General features: G+C 39.6%; 1 protein-coding gene across 1 annotated transcript; it reads right to left on the bottom strand.

Annotated features, from left to right (window-relative positions):
* Positions 1 to 1,593: 1,593 nt before the first annotated feature.
* LOC139726238 (cornifelin homolog B-like) lies at positions 1,594 to 7,574 on the bottom strand. The gene is made up of 5 exons (XM_071637304.1): positions 7,386 to 7,574; positions 5,706 to 5,827; positions 4,966 to 5,047; positions 3,027 to 3,163; positions 1,594 to 2,334 (listed from the first exon to the last, which is right to left on the bottom strand). Exons 1-5 carry the CDS (start codon positions 7,471 to 7,473, stop codon positions 2,227 to 2,229), a joined length of 537 nt encoding a protein of 178 aa, XP_071493405.1. The 5' UTR covers positions 7,474 to 7,574; the 3' UTR covers positions 1,594 to 2,226.
* Between the last annotated feature and the right edge of the window lie 7,746 nt (positions 7,575 to 15,320).

Here is a 15,320-nt window from a genome sequence, read left to right as displayed (position 1 = left end):
CTGATTTCGTGTCGTGCAAGATTTTAGACAGCAACATGCATACATGTCTTTTGTAGTCGGATGTCAACATTTATTTTGATAAGTAAAAATCCACCGAAATTCTGTTTCACAAAGTTTAAATTCGAGGACATAATAGTAGTGATATAATAGTAGAAGTGATTAACATACATATATTATTAACGCACCTCATGCACTTGAACCACAATTTCTTTATTTCGATAAATAACGATATTTCCAGTATATTTTGGAAATATTTTCAATTATTGTGGAGGATGGATGAACTTATAAAAATACATACACACATATACACACACACGCGTGAGGGAGGGGCGAACCCATGGGCAGTAATGACGTGAAGAGTCGAGAAATACTCATATTATGTAACTTCATTGACATAATTACATAGGACAGTATATCCCTTTGTTCTCCTATACGAGTCATCCTTCTCCAGTTTGGTCTTCCCTGGGCTTGACTCAGCCTCTTTCAGGTGAATGCCCAGGTTTCTTTCGATTTGGTCTTTCCACTAGGCTGGAAGACGTTCTGTGGTCTTATCTTTGAGAACGTCATTCTCGAAGGCTTGGAATGGGTTCCTACGTGAGGGCATACAAACTACACATTATAAATATGTACCTCATAATTATTACTAGTACATATACGTACATGTAGGCCTACTGTATCTGCTTTTTTCATCAAATTCTGCGGAGTGCAATGCGGCAGGGGTCCTACGCCATACACCATTACTTCTTCAAAGTGTTGTATACAATGTAACTCGGGCAAGATATACTCAAAACAGTCGACACAGATAGCAAATACACATTGTATCATGCGTTTCTGTCCGGGCATTCACACGTATACCGAGATTGCTTAATTTGAAACAAGTTTGAAATCAAGCAAACTGAAACCAAGTTTGTAATCAAGCAACTCGCTTCGAGTGGATCCTCACGGGTATACCGTACGTCAATTTCCAAGGTCAGAGCACTCTTTAGGATCACCACCTGAGCTCGCCATCATTCACAGCTCCGCGTCCTGTTCGACCCCCCCCCCAGCCCCCCCCCCCCCCCCCACTGAACTTCACACACTATGAATTCTACACGATCTCAGTGACAATCCGTCACAATTAAATGTGTGGATTTTTCAATCCAGGACCCTGTTACATAAAGATTGAGATCCAACGCAAGTTCTAAAATCAAACACCACAAGTATCTGAATACACGAACTAAATTCTGATTGGCTGACAACGGACATTCGTTTGATTTTCTGACTTATGATTGACTGTATCTTTTTTGATTATGCAAAAGGGCTCAGGGTGTCATCTTTGGTGTGGGTACTATACTCTCCCAGAGAGTAATATGTTTACTATGACTATGGCTGCCACAGGATCACGTGGTATGCCCAGTACATGTATCATTCCTTAATACACCTCTGGTAAGAGGGACACCGGTAAGCCATCACCTCCAATCAGAACATTGAGGGGAAAAAATGGTGCCAGGCACCGAGAGACGTAATAACCGTACATGATCAGGCTATCTGAGTAATATAAACATGTGACAATAAATAAAGCAAGTGGGCGTTTTCTTCCGTGACGTCACACTGCATGTGAATAATAACTATAATCAGTCCACATAAGGATTAAAACGTTTTTGATTTGCTATCTACAAAAGACAATAATTTCTCCCTCTCATACTTCTCTCTCTCTCTCTCTCTCTCCCGATGAAAGCCAAAAGGTTAAACTCGATGAAGGATTATACAACAGCAATTTATTGATAGTCGAGCTGGATATATTACGCAAGATAAAATTTGACCAAAATTTCATATCCCAAAGAAAACAAGAAAACCAGTCCTCCAGAACAGACGCATAGAGAATCCCCACCTCCTCCTCTTCATACATCATCATCATCATCATCAATGTCATCATCATCATCATCATCATCATCATCATAATCATTATCATCATCATCTTCAATACTGTATCATCATTGTCATAGGCATAATCATGATCATTATCACCACCATTACCACCATCATTGTCCGTCATCATCATCATCATCATCATCAACATCATCATCATCATTATCATCGTCATCATCATCATTATCATCATCATCTTCAATACTGTATCATCATTGTCATAGGCATAATCATGGCTCATTATCACCACCACCATCATCGTAAGTCGTCGTCATCATCATCATCATCGTCATCGTCATCATCCCTCGTGTCTTGTTGCTATGGTGACGCCTCTCCCTTTTGAATCATGCTGATTTCACGAGCCAGTTGACACTGGGCGCAGCTGTGGCAGAACACGGTGGCCAGACAGTCGTTCATGACGGAGCCCTGAATGAGAGGACATCGACAAGAGAAAGGAGTGAATAGGGAAAAGGAATGATTACAATCGTTATGCTTTAATGAAGGGTATAGGCTAAATGCTTCTATTTCAGATGATAACTCGAGAGAATGAATGTGAGCTAAATGGCTCATGTAAAGCTGACAAAATGACTACTATATGCAATTGTGTGGGGTTGTTTTTTTTTTACTTTCTCTGTAGATGTTCGTGTGCGAAGGGGCATGCGCTCTATAACATAAAGCATCATTATCATCATCATCTGCATTATCAATGTAATCATCATCGTGGCCAGTATCAGAATGTGACATGCGTGTGAGCAAGGTTAACGCTCAATTGTATACAGCTTGCGGGGTTTTGAGTGTGTATGTATGTATGTGTGTGTGTGTGTGTGTGTGTGTGTGTGTGTGTGTGTGTGTGTGTGTGTGTGTGTGTGTGTGTGTGTGTGTGTGTGTGTGTGGTGTGTGTGTGTGTGGCTTTGGAATAGACTGTACTCCCCCGATATTCAACATTATGTGTTATGGTTACCCTTTGCGCTTTTGCTCAGATATGCAAAATTTGATGTGTCGATCGCAATCGTATAGTTTCCACTATTTATACAACAATAGGAATGCGCTGTGAAATGATGGGGGAGAAAAATCTATGAAATCAAGCAAGTATTCTTAAAATTATGACATTTTCAAACCTCGATATTATGTCTACCCCTGAAGAGCGCCCTAAGAACGAGACCAGCGTTGGGCACGCAGAGAGCAGCGCACAGGCTCTCGCCCATGTCGGAGGCCATGAAACACAGATGGCATGGGACAAAGGTCCCCATCAGACCTGGGGGAGGGGGCAGAGAGGAAGAGGAGGAGGATCACACTCAAGCAGAAGATGAAGAAAAATATGATGATGAAGAAGAAGAAGAAGAAGAAGAGCAGGAGGAGGATCATACTCGAGCAGAAGATGAAGAAGAAAAAGAAAAAGAAGAAGAGGAGGAGGAGGATTAGAAAGATCATACCAAAACAGGAGATGAAGATGAAGAAGAAGAAGAAGAGGAGGAGGAGGAGGAGGAGGAGGAGGATCATACTCAAGCAGAAGATGATGAAGAAGAAGAAGAAGAAGAAGAAGAAGATGAGGAGAGGAACGCGGAGGAGAAGAAGGAAGAAATAGATTCGAGAATGAGAAGAAGAGGATGAAGGAGACATCAAAGAAGAAGACGAAGGAGCAGAGGAAGATTAGCGGGAGGGTTGGAGGGGAGTGAAGAGAAGGAGAAAGAAAGAAAGGGTTGTGACATAAAGCAACAATATTATAGGTACCATCCCTCGTAAACGAAAAATTATAAAAAATCCTAACCCTCAACAACCTAATATGAAATATCTTACTACCGTTTCAAATAGTCTTATGCAGACATCAAGACAAATAATCAACAAAGGTTAAGTTTTCATTTAATTCATCATGAAAATACAATAAATACAAAGAAACATGCAACTACAATCATAAAGAACATATCAAGTGTAGTTCATGTTAATTGGGATCGACAAAAGGAACTAAAAGTCTTATGACACGTCAACCCCGAAAGTATATACAAAATAACACATTAAGAGCAGTTCTAAGGGGTATCAAAAGTTTATTCGATGAAAATCGGCTTTGAAATGGCTGAGATATCCAAAAACAAGGTGAAACAAAGAGATACTAATAAAGTTGGGGCATGTTGCCTTTTATTATTAGCACTTTTTTGGATATCTCAGCCATTTGAAAACCAATTTTCATCAAATAAACGTTGAATCCCTCTTAGAATTACATGCTCTTTCATATTTCATAAGAGGCTTTTCATTGTCTCACTTAGGAATGTTCAAAACATGAATCCCTACCTCAACTAGTACTGTAGTACAGTCCCTTTAAGAAGGACACAGAACACGAACACAACCATGACAATCATAGAGAGTATACAGTATATCATTAATGAAAGTAAAATTTATACAAAGTCAATAACGTGAAGAAGACAAACTCATCAGATGGACTTTGTAGGCGCGTTTGAAACAATTAAGAAATGGGATATTTTGAAGAACGGGATGTAAATCGTTAAAGAGGGTGAGACCTTTAAAAAAGATAGTGTTTCTATAAACTTTTGTTCGAACCAAGTCAAGGTGGCAATGGCATGAATTTCGTGTATCATAACTATTATTCAACTTAAACTTTCTTAACATAACTATAGGTAATAGGGAAGAAAGTATAGCAACAAAGAAGTCGTTCTTCCAGCTACTAAAGCGTAGTATGTAGTGTCCAAAATTAGTCACTCCAGTTCCAACAAAGAAGAAAGGAGAAAGGGTATAACTGGCGCGTAAAGCAGATTGTAAAGTAAAAGAACAGTGGGCTGCGGCAAGCAGAAAAAAAAATGATTGTATGCATATGAACAATGTAAAGAGAATTTTGATATTGTAGAAACTTGTTCATAGTTCTACCTTGTACTGGAAGTATTTTTGATAACACGCTCACACACTCACACACGCGCGTATACGCACAAACAGTTTTTAGATACATTCATGCATCAAGTCTTGTTTAAAAAAATACGTTGTGGCTGCGTGATTTGCTTTTTTCTTCTGTTATCTTCGATTTAATGTCTTCTACTTTACATCACTTACATGTACTTATGTCGCTAAAGCAATCAAAAAGTCCTGTCGACCACTGACGTCTTTTGCCATGGGGATACTGCCACGGAAACACCTGATCAGTAATGTAAAGAAAGGAAGGAACAAAATGCCATACGTCCGTTACAACTCAATATTGTCAAAGACAACTCTTCAATACGTTGATAAGCAGTTGGTGCCTAATCAAGCGAGGGTTACTCTGGTGCCTTCAGCGCTTTCTACTATATGTTGTTATTGTTTTTATTGTGTTTTTTTTTTTGGGGGGGGGGAGGTGGCCTAGAAAGGCGGGAGGAGAGAGGCTATAATAAGTAACTACGTGTATGTGTTTTTTAAATTTTCTCTTATATCTACTCTCTCGTTCAACACAAATCATATAGTATGCTACGTGTGTCATATTCTGTCTAATACAACATATTCAGCATGATGATACTCACACGGCTACTCCTGCCGTTACTGCTACTTCAGGTATGATAATGATATAATAAATGTCTGCAACAATCATGGATGATAAATGAATTAATAGATAGAAAATATATAATAAATCAATCATTACATAGAAAATACTGAGACATGCTGATAACAAAGATTTAATAAACGACAAACTTTATTCAATCCATCATAAAGCTACATCATTATCGATCGTCACCAAAGCAACAATAGCCGCATTACAAAGAGATCTGAAAATAATCAGAAAGCTGTTGTGGCGTATAAGAGTGAGATACCAGCATCTTTACCTCGCCCTTCGTGTTCTCGTAAACCGTTGACGCGATATCTGATCCCCGATATCTGATCTCTTGGGTGCTTCCCCTTGGTTGTGACGTAACCGGCTGCCACTTCGGCGGCATCCTGACGATCTCTGGAGTCATACATATTCATGACCACAGCATGTGAGAGGAGCGCCATTATACAGCCATATAATGGTAGCACAGTATTACGAAAAAGAAACAGAAGAGTGAAAGAAACTGTCAACTTCATACTACTCCTTACACCATTTTATCGTATTTCCACAATGAATTCGTTATGAAGTTTTCGATTTCTCTCTGTGTCTACCTACAATAGGTCCTACAGTGTTGAGATATAATATGTTTATGTGTATATATATGTGTGTGTGTGTGCGTGTGTACTTTTTTGTATATGCTATATTTTACATAATGATATATATCTGTATATAATATATACTGTATATAATCATGTATATACCTATATATATACGTATGCAACCTTCGCTATATATATATATATATATATATATATATATGTGTGTGTGTGTGTGTGTGTGTGTGTGTGTGTGTGTGTGTGTGTGTGTGTACATATACAGAGGAGTATATAGCTTTATATAAGGATGATAGCAGACAGTGGTTGCGAACAGTTTCCTCATCATGTTTATCACCTCGATGAGTATAATCGGGGAGATGCGATCTCTTATTACACACAATCCAAAAAGATTAATCCGAGGCATCAAGCTGCAATTCACAACACTAGGTTATCGATTATGTAGATGTCAGTGATGGCAAAAGACATTCATTCAAACGATTAATAATGATATTGTTCTAAAAAAGTAATTATTATCTATCTACACACACACACACACACACACACACACACACACACATTATGATATATATGTACTTATATTGTCTATGCTATATTTCAAATCATATTTTCACGTCGGCTCAGAGAATCGAGCAGCTTCCAGGAACGTCTGTCGAGTTTCAAATTTTCTTTTTGTATGTTTTTGTTTTCATTGCACGCCAGTCTAATGCCGTTGAAAGTTCTGTCGTGTTTTCCGCGACTGATCATTTATATTACTTTGTCTCTTGAGAACAATGATTAAGGAAGAGAAATGTTCATGATAACTGTAGTCCTAACACATGAGGAATCGTATGCAAAGCAACAACAACAAAGATAAACAAGCAAACATCGAATGCAGACCCTATTTGTAATCCAAACAATATTGCCGCAGAACGTGACTAGAATAATCCAAATCTATGTGTTACATAATTATGTATCTCCTTGCCGGCTGAGCTGAAGTACACTGTATAGCCTATGGATATGCACACCTATAGGCCTCTGTTCGATCTCAGCATGCGGAAACTTCTACCATTTATTATCCGCAATACCACTGAATATAGTATTTCTCCTCTCCAAGCCAACCCTATCTCGCACTGAAATGGCACATCTTTCTGTTTGCATAACCGAGCATTGGAATGTCGGATCAGTCTTTGTCGTGTTTTATACGTGGCTGTTACAAGCTGTCATCTCCTCAACTTCGACTGCTCCGAAGAATATATGCCTGCTATAGACAAAGAACAAATAACAGTGCATTCTACAGACAGCAACTGTCATTCGCACAAGAAATCAGTATTGTGTCAGATATCGTTCAGATTTTGAGACGCATTGAACCATGTACTTACCAAGTTTTTCCTCCATAAATTCTCCGTCACCGTTTCCTTGAAGTAGCATCTCTGTTACTTCGATTCCCTCTTCTCCTTCTTCGCTCATATTTGCCAACGCAACTCTTCGAGATAGGAAGAGAAAGACAGTTTCAATGAAATGTCGTTAAAGCTGCCTAAACGACGTTTTATCAGCCAATTTCGGCAGTGCACAAATTTATTCACTGCAGTTAAACGTCAGCCGTGCCTTCTGTGGTATACTCGAACTGCATTGAAAAACTCGATAATAACAAGTTGAATACGTACGTCTGCCCTCGTTGTGCACACAAGAGGTTGGTTTATTCATGATCCTCTTGATTCTTTGTGGGTGCTCGAGCGTCAACGTCGTCCCATTGTGAAAGTGCTGTCCAAGGACCTTTGTGAAAGACCCCGTGCAGGGGTACTGTATGGGGAACACAAACTTAGGAGGAAGTAGAAGAAGAAAAAGAAGGGACACATTTCCACCTATTCCCATGAATCCACCACCTGTGATCCACGGTGAGGGGCCAGGGACGATCTTCAACGCGTCGTGTTTGTAAACACTCTTTTCCAGCCGAAGAGCAGTTTTTTTTTTTTCTGTGTATACAGTATATTGTAGCAGCAAAGACACACTGTGCGTGAAGTTCAGGGCGTAATGTTGACATTTCTGGTCTAATTCTAATACTGTACTGTCATCTGTTGTGAAAAGGTCGTTATTCATCTATCTGTAGGCCTATTTGTCCATATCCTTGTCATTATTGCTGATTTTTATTGATTGCAGGAGTACAGTATTATAGTAGTACATGTACATGTATTTACTGTCATGTTATATCTAAAAATGTATATTGGCAGTAAAGGGTTTCCTGCCTTTAGGAAGGGCGGGGCATGGACCATGGTGCGGACTGCGAAGGGTTTATTCTTCCGCCTATTCTTCTGCCTGTTGTTGTGTTGTTGTATGAATTTGGCATGTGTATTAAGAGACTTGTCTATATATTGCGTCTTGATAAATTTGAACTATACACATTGATGTATACAATGTATAGAACATGTTCTGTTACGGCATGTTTGACGGGTTTTTATGCATTGTTTTCTAGGATATTCTGTACATAACTGACAATGTGGGACCGCTGAGTTCTACATCGAAACGGAACTGAAGAAAATTGTAACATATTGATGTGTTATTCTCTTGGCGCGGAACATTTATGCCATGTATCAAATATGAGTTTGTATGATTTACTGTAAATTTGGAAGATTCAAGAGTTTCAGCTCTTGGCAGATTTCATGTATAAAGTTCAATTTTGTAGTATTTCGACGTTTGTATATTTGACTGGAAAAGCGGGGAACACACACTTTCCTGAAGTATATTTTGTATATGTGCTGTTAATCTGCTCTTATATGGAATTGCTGTAAAGTGTAATGATTTGACATGAAGAGCGGGGAATTTTTTGTTATGTATTATTATGTATAATGTTATGAAAATGATATGATGTAATTGGGATTATATAACCCATGGTTGTGTTATATAATCGCGGGAAAGTTTGTGGTAAATGGAAATATGCGGTATGTTATTGTTGCGTCAATGCGTTGAGGCGCGTTGTGTCCATGCCAATGGCGTAGTGTGCGTGTGGTTGGCATGGGCACAACGCAACTTTTATTTTTCATGTGAATATAATGACGCAGATTTGATTGATTCTTGATTCTCCACTTTCACTTGAGAGAGAATGGACATACAAATGTATTCTCTACGAGCTCTGCTATGTTGAATAGTTAATAGGCCTGTATCTGTTATTCACTCTGTATTCGACATGTAGCTGAGGATAATGCGGAGTTTATACATGTATCGGCAGACTGAGACTATTTGATTTGCTCAATAAAATCTATGCAACGTCAACTGGAGACTGTCAGTGTCATCATTAACCCGGCTTACAACAAATGGTGTCAGGAGTGGGATGATGACAGCCTGACGGAGTGATCCACTTCATCCAGTTGAAGAACCCTGATCGACGAATAACAGCCTCGAGTATGACGGAATAATGGTCCACGTTTCGCTCCGAGGAGACCTGCTGTTTTGACGAAATTTTGGTAGCGGACAGTATGCAGGAGTGATCTTGATGGTGTACGTTGATCAGCCCTGGTAGAGCAACGCTACTCTGTGAGGCAACTCCAAGATGATCACGCTCGTCGGTAGCAGATTGAAGACTGGAGCAAATGGTGCATCGAGAGTTTGCCGTAGATGTCTATCAGCGCGAGTGTACCACAGGAGCAGCAGGACATCGATCAGGATGTGACAGTTGGAGCTGATGGCATCTCACGCACTGAACAAGACGGTATTTGATAACTTTCGTTTAAACCGAATGGACTTCAGGCAGATTTTGACCTATGATGCCATTTGGGCATTACGTTTCATGTTTGAAAATGACGTATCTTAATTGGTCAGTTTAACTGCGTAATTAGTCATGTGTGAACAGTTTGTTTATAAGGATGTGCAAAGTGATAATTGCTCTTCGTCATCATATCGACAGGCAATAGATTTGTGTGTAAATCTCGCTCTAGGCCATGCTCAGATTGAAAAGTTTAGTGGGTATTATGAAGATGGCACTGAAACACCTTTTTCTAACTGGATGGAAGGATTCAATTTTATTATTGAACCTTTCCATTTCAGTGATGAGGAGAAGGCTTGGGTTTTGGTGAGCAACCTTACGGGGCCAGCAAGAGAGGAGATTCTTTATTGTCTGTCTGAAGAGAAGAGGAGGAGTTTTACAGAGGTTGTAAAAGCTCTCCGTCTGTGTTTTAGTCGAGAGAATTCTCACTATTTGCGATGCTTGTTTTATAATCGTGTTCAACGTGATGATGAAAACTTGGCAGACTTCAGTAGGGCTCTCATGCGTCTTTATGCAAAATTGGTAGATGCTGCAGACGATGAGAAGGAAGCTGCGGCTCTGAGGCAGCTTAGGGATGAAGCTCTGTCAAATCAGTTTGTCAGTGGAACACGGGATGAGAGAGAACGAATTTTGTTAAGGCGTTTGCACATGAGAAATAGGGGAGACCGATTTGAAGTGCTTAGGAGAGAAGCATTGTTAGTTCTCCGTGAAGACTGTATGCTTGAGGGAGATGGGCTGAAAACTGGGAGTGCTGATACTGGAACACAAGGAGTGTTCACTGACCCGGTTGCTCAGCAGCTAGATCTTTCCTCAGACATGTCAGATACAGCTGGACAGGAGAAGGAGGATGCCATATCTACTCTTTTGGATGGGGGATCGCAGATTCTGGGTTGCGTTGATGTAGATGAGGGTGGTGCAGAAATTGATGCTGGGGGACATGGACACGAGTCATGTGATGAACAGGTTGATGCAAAGGATTTAGATGCTGGGGTGCTTCTAATTGCAAAACCTGTGGGAGAGGGTACCGAGAGGGGTCCCGAATTATCACATGAAGGTCAGGATATCCAGAAGCATGCAAACGTGCAGCCACAAAGAACTAACGTAGCGCCAAAGGAGCGGTCAATTCCAAAAGGGGAGAATATTTCTCATGGTGACATTGTTGTCAATAATGTAACAACAAGGGAGGCATGCATACCCAACTGTAACATGTGGAAGCATGGATGTCATGTTCAGGGAACGGTATGGGGGCCCTGGGAGTCAAATTGGAGACCGGATTTAGGGTTAGTCGCTGCTGGTTAGAAACCCGCTGTCCGTTCATGGAATTTGTTGTGAGTTGATTCGCTTGCAGTGTATACGTTCATGACTGCAGCTGAAACTTGTGTACCATCTCAAGTAGCAATGGATTTAGGAACTATGCGCATTTAGAGATGCGATATCAATGCGAGAAATGATTATCAAGATATGGTTGTCTTAATTGATATGTGATTGATAAGAAGTTTTTAATGAGATATTGGAATAGTGATATGAAAGTATTTGAAATCACTATTACGTGGAAAAACGAAGGAACTATTATTGTTTTAATTGTTTTGTTGGACGCTGAACAACATGGCATTCTGACAATATTTAGTGGTTGTTCAGTGATTCAGGAACGTTTGATAATGAGATATAGTTGGTCGAGAATTCATGCTTTGAATGATCCCTTAATTTGTAAATGAGCAAATCGCTGACTGTGACGATATGACACATAAAGCGGAGAAACTTATTTTTGTTAGTTGTGAATTCTAACATTCTGTGACTTCACTTTGTTTCAACTGTGAATTTCGTGATATGTGTTATATTGATTCATTGAGAAGTACATTACTTTTAGAAAATCGATTATTATCATACGGGTCGTATGATATAATCGCGGGGAAGTTGTTGTGTTGTTGTATGAATTTGGCATGTGTATTAAGAGACTTGTCTATATATTGCGTCTTGATAAATTTGAACTATACACATTGATGTATACAATGTATAGAACATGTTCTGTTACGGCATGTTTGACGGGTTTTTATGCATTGTTTTCTAGGATATTCTGTACATAACTGACAATGTGGGACCGCTGAGTTCTACATCGAAACGGAACTGAAGAAAATTGTAACATATTGATGTGTTATTCTCTTGGCGCGGAACATTTATGCCATGTATCAAATATGAGTTTGTATGATTTACTGTAAATTTGGAAGATTCAAGAGTTTCAGCTCTTGGCAGATTTCATGTATAAAGTTCAATTTTGTAGTATTTCGACGTTTGTATATTTGACTGGAAAAGCGGGGAACACACACTTTCCTGAAGTATATTTTGTATATGTGCTGTTAATCTGCTCTTATATGGAATTGCTGTAAAGTGTAATGATTTGACATGAAGAGCGGGGAATTTTTTGTTATGTATTATTATGTATAATGTTATGAAAATGATATGATGTAATTGGGATTATATAACCCATGGTTGTGTTATATAATCGCGGGAAAGTTTGTGGTAAATGGAAATATGCGGTATGTTATTGTTGCGTCAATGCGTTGAGGCGCGTTGTGTCCATGCCAATGGCGTAGTGTGCGTGTGGTTGGCATGGACACAACGCAACTTTTATTTTTCATGTGAATATAATGACGCAGATTTGATTGATTCTTGATTCTCCACTTTCACTTGAGAGAGAATGGACATACAAATGTATTCTCTACGAGCTCTGCTATGTTGAATAGTTAATAGGCCTGTATCTGTTATTCACTCTGTATTCGACATGTAGCTGAGGATAATGCGGAGTTTATACATGTATCGGCAGACTGAGACTATTTGATTTGCTCAATAAAATCAAACCGTCCTCAACGGGTTAGTAAGGACATAACTGTAAATATGAATTAAAAGTTTATTCTTGTCTTCTTTTTTTTTCTGTTCCGTTGCTTGTCTTTCAAGCACACAACTTGTATAGCCACACACTTGGTGCTAGGGCATAGATTTGGTTAAAGTCCTCTTGTAGTGTTTTGGTCCCCAGCATCCTAGTCCTCATCTCTGTATTCTTTGTCAACAGACAAGTTGTATTCAGCAATCTTTCCACCATGTTGGACGTAATCTTAAGGCGCCATTGGCTCTTCTCACACATCTTCTTTTGTATATATATGTATATATTTCTATATTTTTTTTTTGTACTTAGCATTGTAGGAAGCGTAATATATCTAGCTGCTTCATTCTGCATTAGTTCTCTAGTTACTGCTGAAACGACTATTTGTTTGCTTATTAACTGTGAGTGTATTTGAACTGTTGCTTGTGTTTCTAGTTGCCTACATTGAGATGCCCTCGATGGTAGCTTCAACAGCATTTTAGCCCTTTCAGTTAGCACCTAAAGATGACATTGACATTGTACACAAACAGGTTGCCATGGTAATGACTGAGTCATTAGTAGGATGTATAGACCTTTTTCAGCTATTCATAAGATGATGCTATCCTGTGTTGAATTGTAGGTAATGCAGAGATTCCTTGGTTTGTGGTGGGGGTAAAAAAATTCCACCAGGAAATGTGAAAATTAGACCCAGTGCATTTCCATCGTATATATAGGTTTTGCATCTTTGCCAAAACACATGCAGACAAAAGAAGGCTGAATGGATGAATGAATGAATTGTTGGTGTTGTTAGATATTCCAGAAAGTTCAGCAAGTCTGGATTTTGTTTGTTTAATTTTTTTTAGGTCCCTATGCTAATAACTGATCACCTTTTATCTTGTGAAGAGTAGAAGCTCTGAAATACATGCATTAGTGAATTACGTACAATCCTGTCCTAACAGCTGCCGAGTTTTTGATTTCGCTGGAGGAAGAATACTCTCATGAATTTCCCTCTTAGTTTGTTGACTGGACAACTTCCCTCCCCCCCCCCCCATTCAAGCAGCATGGAGACTTAAATTGTTTCTCGATCTTAATTTCTAGATCAAATTCTTACGCTTTATGCCCAGTGTTGACGGCCAGAGGGCAAGAACTTGAGAACGAGAGTGTTGGATGTTTAGATCTTGTTTGTGGCAACTCTGGGAACCAGCAGTCAAGTTGGCTGGAGGATGACTTACTCATACTGTGTAACACAAGCATGCAGTTGATCATTTTGCTGAGGAAAGTGTCAAATTGTTTTGTAATACTTCTTACCTTGGTGCTGGCAAGACTACAGTGATTTGCCAAAATTTTGATTGTGCAGGGGAGCATTACATAGCAAGTTTTGTGTGAACCTGTGTACATTATTGCCATCACATAAATAGTGGATTTAGTGAAATCTCCTAGACATAGGGTGCGTTCGAGTGCTCTGAAGCGAACCAAAGTGAACAGAACCAAAGCGTACCGTATCTAACTGTGCTACTTTTGGAGCATTTGAGCATACCTCAAGAGTTATCTTTAGAAAAGGTCACACATTTTTGTATCAAGAATGTCATCCACTTGGTGCTTGAACTACTTGCAGCTGTCCCGAACAAAGAGAATGATGTTTTTGCAAGGTGACGTATGCGCATGATACGCGCATGGTTTACAGCGAACTTTTGGTACGCTTTTGGTATGCTTTTGGAGCACATCGGTAAGTGGTCCACTTATGGCTCGATACAGTACAGTACAGTACACTTTAGGAGCGTTCGAGCATTCCTCAAGCACGGGTACAGTACGGTACGGTACGCTTTAGGAGAGCGCTTGAACGCACCCGTAGATAGCTCTTGCTTCGCCTGTTGTTTGCTCCCAAACAATTATATATACTTACTGCTAGCTTGTTTGCAAGTTTCATGTTAACTGAACAATTCCCTGCCTCACATGTCATACCTCTGCACGTAGATGTGAAACTCATGGTTTTGGATCACCTAAAGCCCCAGTCAGACTGTGAAACTGTGCCTAGTTTACTTTCTGATAGCTTGCCGTTGTTTGGACAAGCAATCACATTACCATCAGACCTACACGCAGTTTGAGCATTGAGAGACTACCCATAGTTTTAGCCTTTAGCACGCATGTTCCGCATAGGCAAAAATAGTAACAAGTGCGACATTGCAAATTTGCGACTAATGTGAAATGTATGTAAACAACATCAAATGAATCTAATTGCTTCACTAACTTCTCAAAGTTTCAGTCCTGCATGACTGTACTACCTAAAACTACATTTTGTATTGCTGGAAGTAAGTAGTGAGTAACTTCCAAAGTGCAAGCAGGAAACTTTGTGGGAAGTTTGGCTGGTAAGTTCTGAGAAGTTTGCAGTCAGACTGCCCAAACTACACAAAGCAAAATATTGGGTAGTGAACCTATAAGCACAATTATGCGTGGTCTGACAGGGGCTTTTGTCTTCTTTTGTCTCCTTTTCTCTCTCTCTCTCTCTCTCTCTCTCTCTCTCTCTTCATACTGTTGTTAGTTGTTTTTGAATGCTAATAATGATAATCAAGTTGCTAAGCTGTCCAATGAAATGCAGCCCTGCTGGGGTATGCAGGAATATTGTGCTGAGAAGATGCATGGTACAGGCGAGTGCACGTGCTCACACACGCACAAATGCTTTTCATTTGGGGGTTTTTCCTC

The sequence above is a fragment of the Diadema antillarum genome, unplaced genomic scaffold (genome assembly GCF_040938485.1).
Source record: "Diadema antillarum isolate AM-2024a unplaced genomic scaffold, OU_Dant_1.0 seq00000082_RagTag, whole genome shotgun sequence".
Classification (NCBI taxonomy): domain Eukaryota; kingdom Metazoa; phylum Echinodermata; class Echinoidea; order Diadematoida; family Diadematidae; genus Diadema; species Diadema antillarum.
The sequence above is the reverse complement of the archived record's forward strand: the minus strand, read 5'-3'. Positions and strand labels throughout refer to the sequence as shown.

What these genes read in the sequence shown, in the direction of transcription:
- LOC139726238 (XM_071637304.1), bottom strand. Translation starts at nt 7,473, where the DNA reads ATGAGCGAAGAAGGAGAAGAGGGAATCGAAGTAACAGAGATGCTACTT. An exon ending in CTTTAGCGACATAAGTACAT is followed by an intron (nt 3,164 to 4,965) that starts GTAAGTGATGTA and finishes CCCCTCCCCCAG; the next exon opens with GTCTGATGGGGACCTTTGTC. An exon ending in GGGGTAGACATAATATCGAG is followed by an intron (nt 2,335 to 3,026) that starts GTTTGAAAATGT and finishes CCTCTCATTCAG; the next exon opens with GGCTCCGTCATGAACGACTG.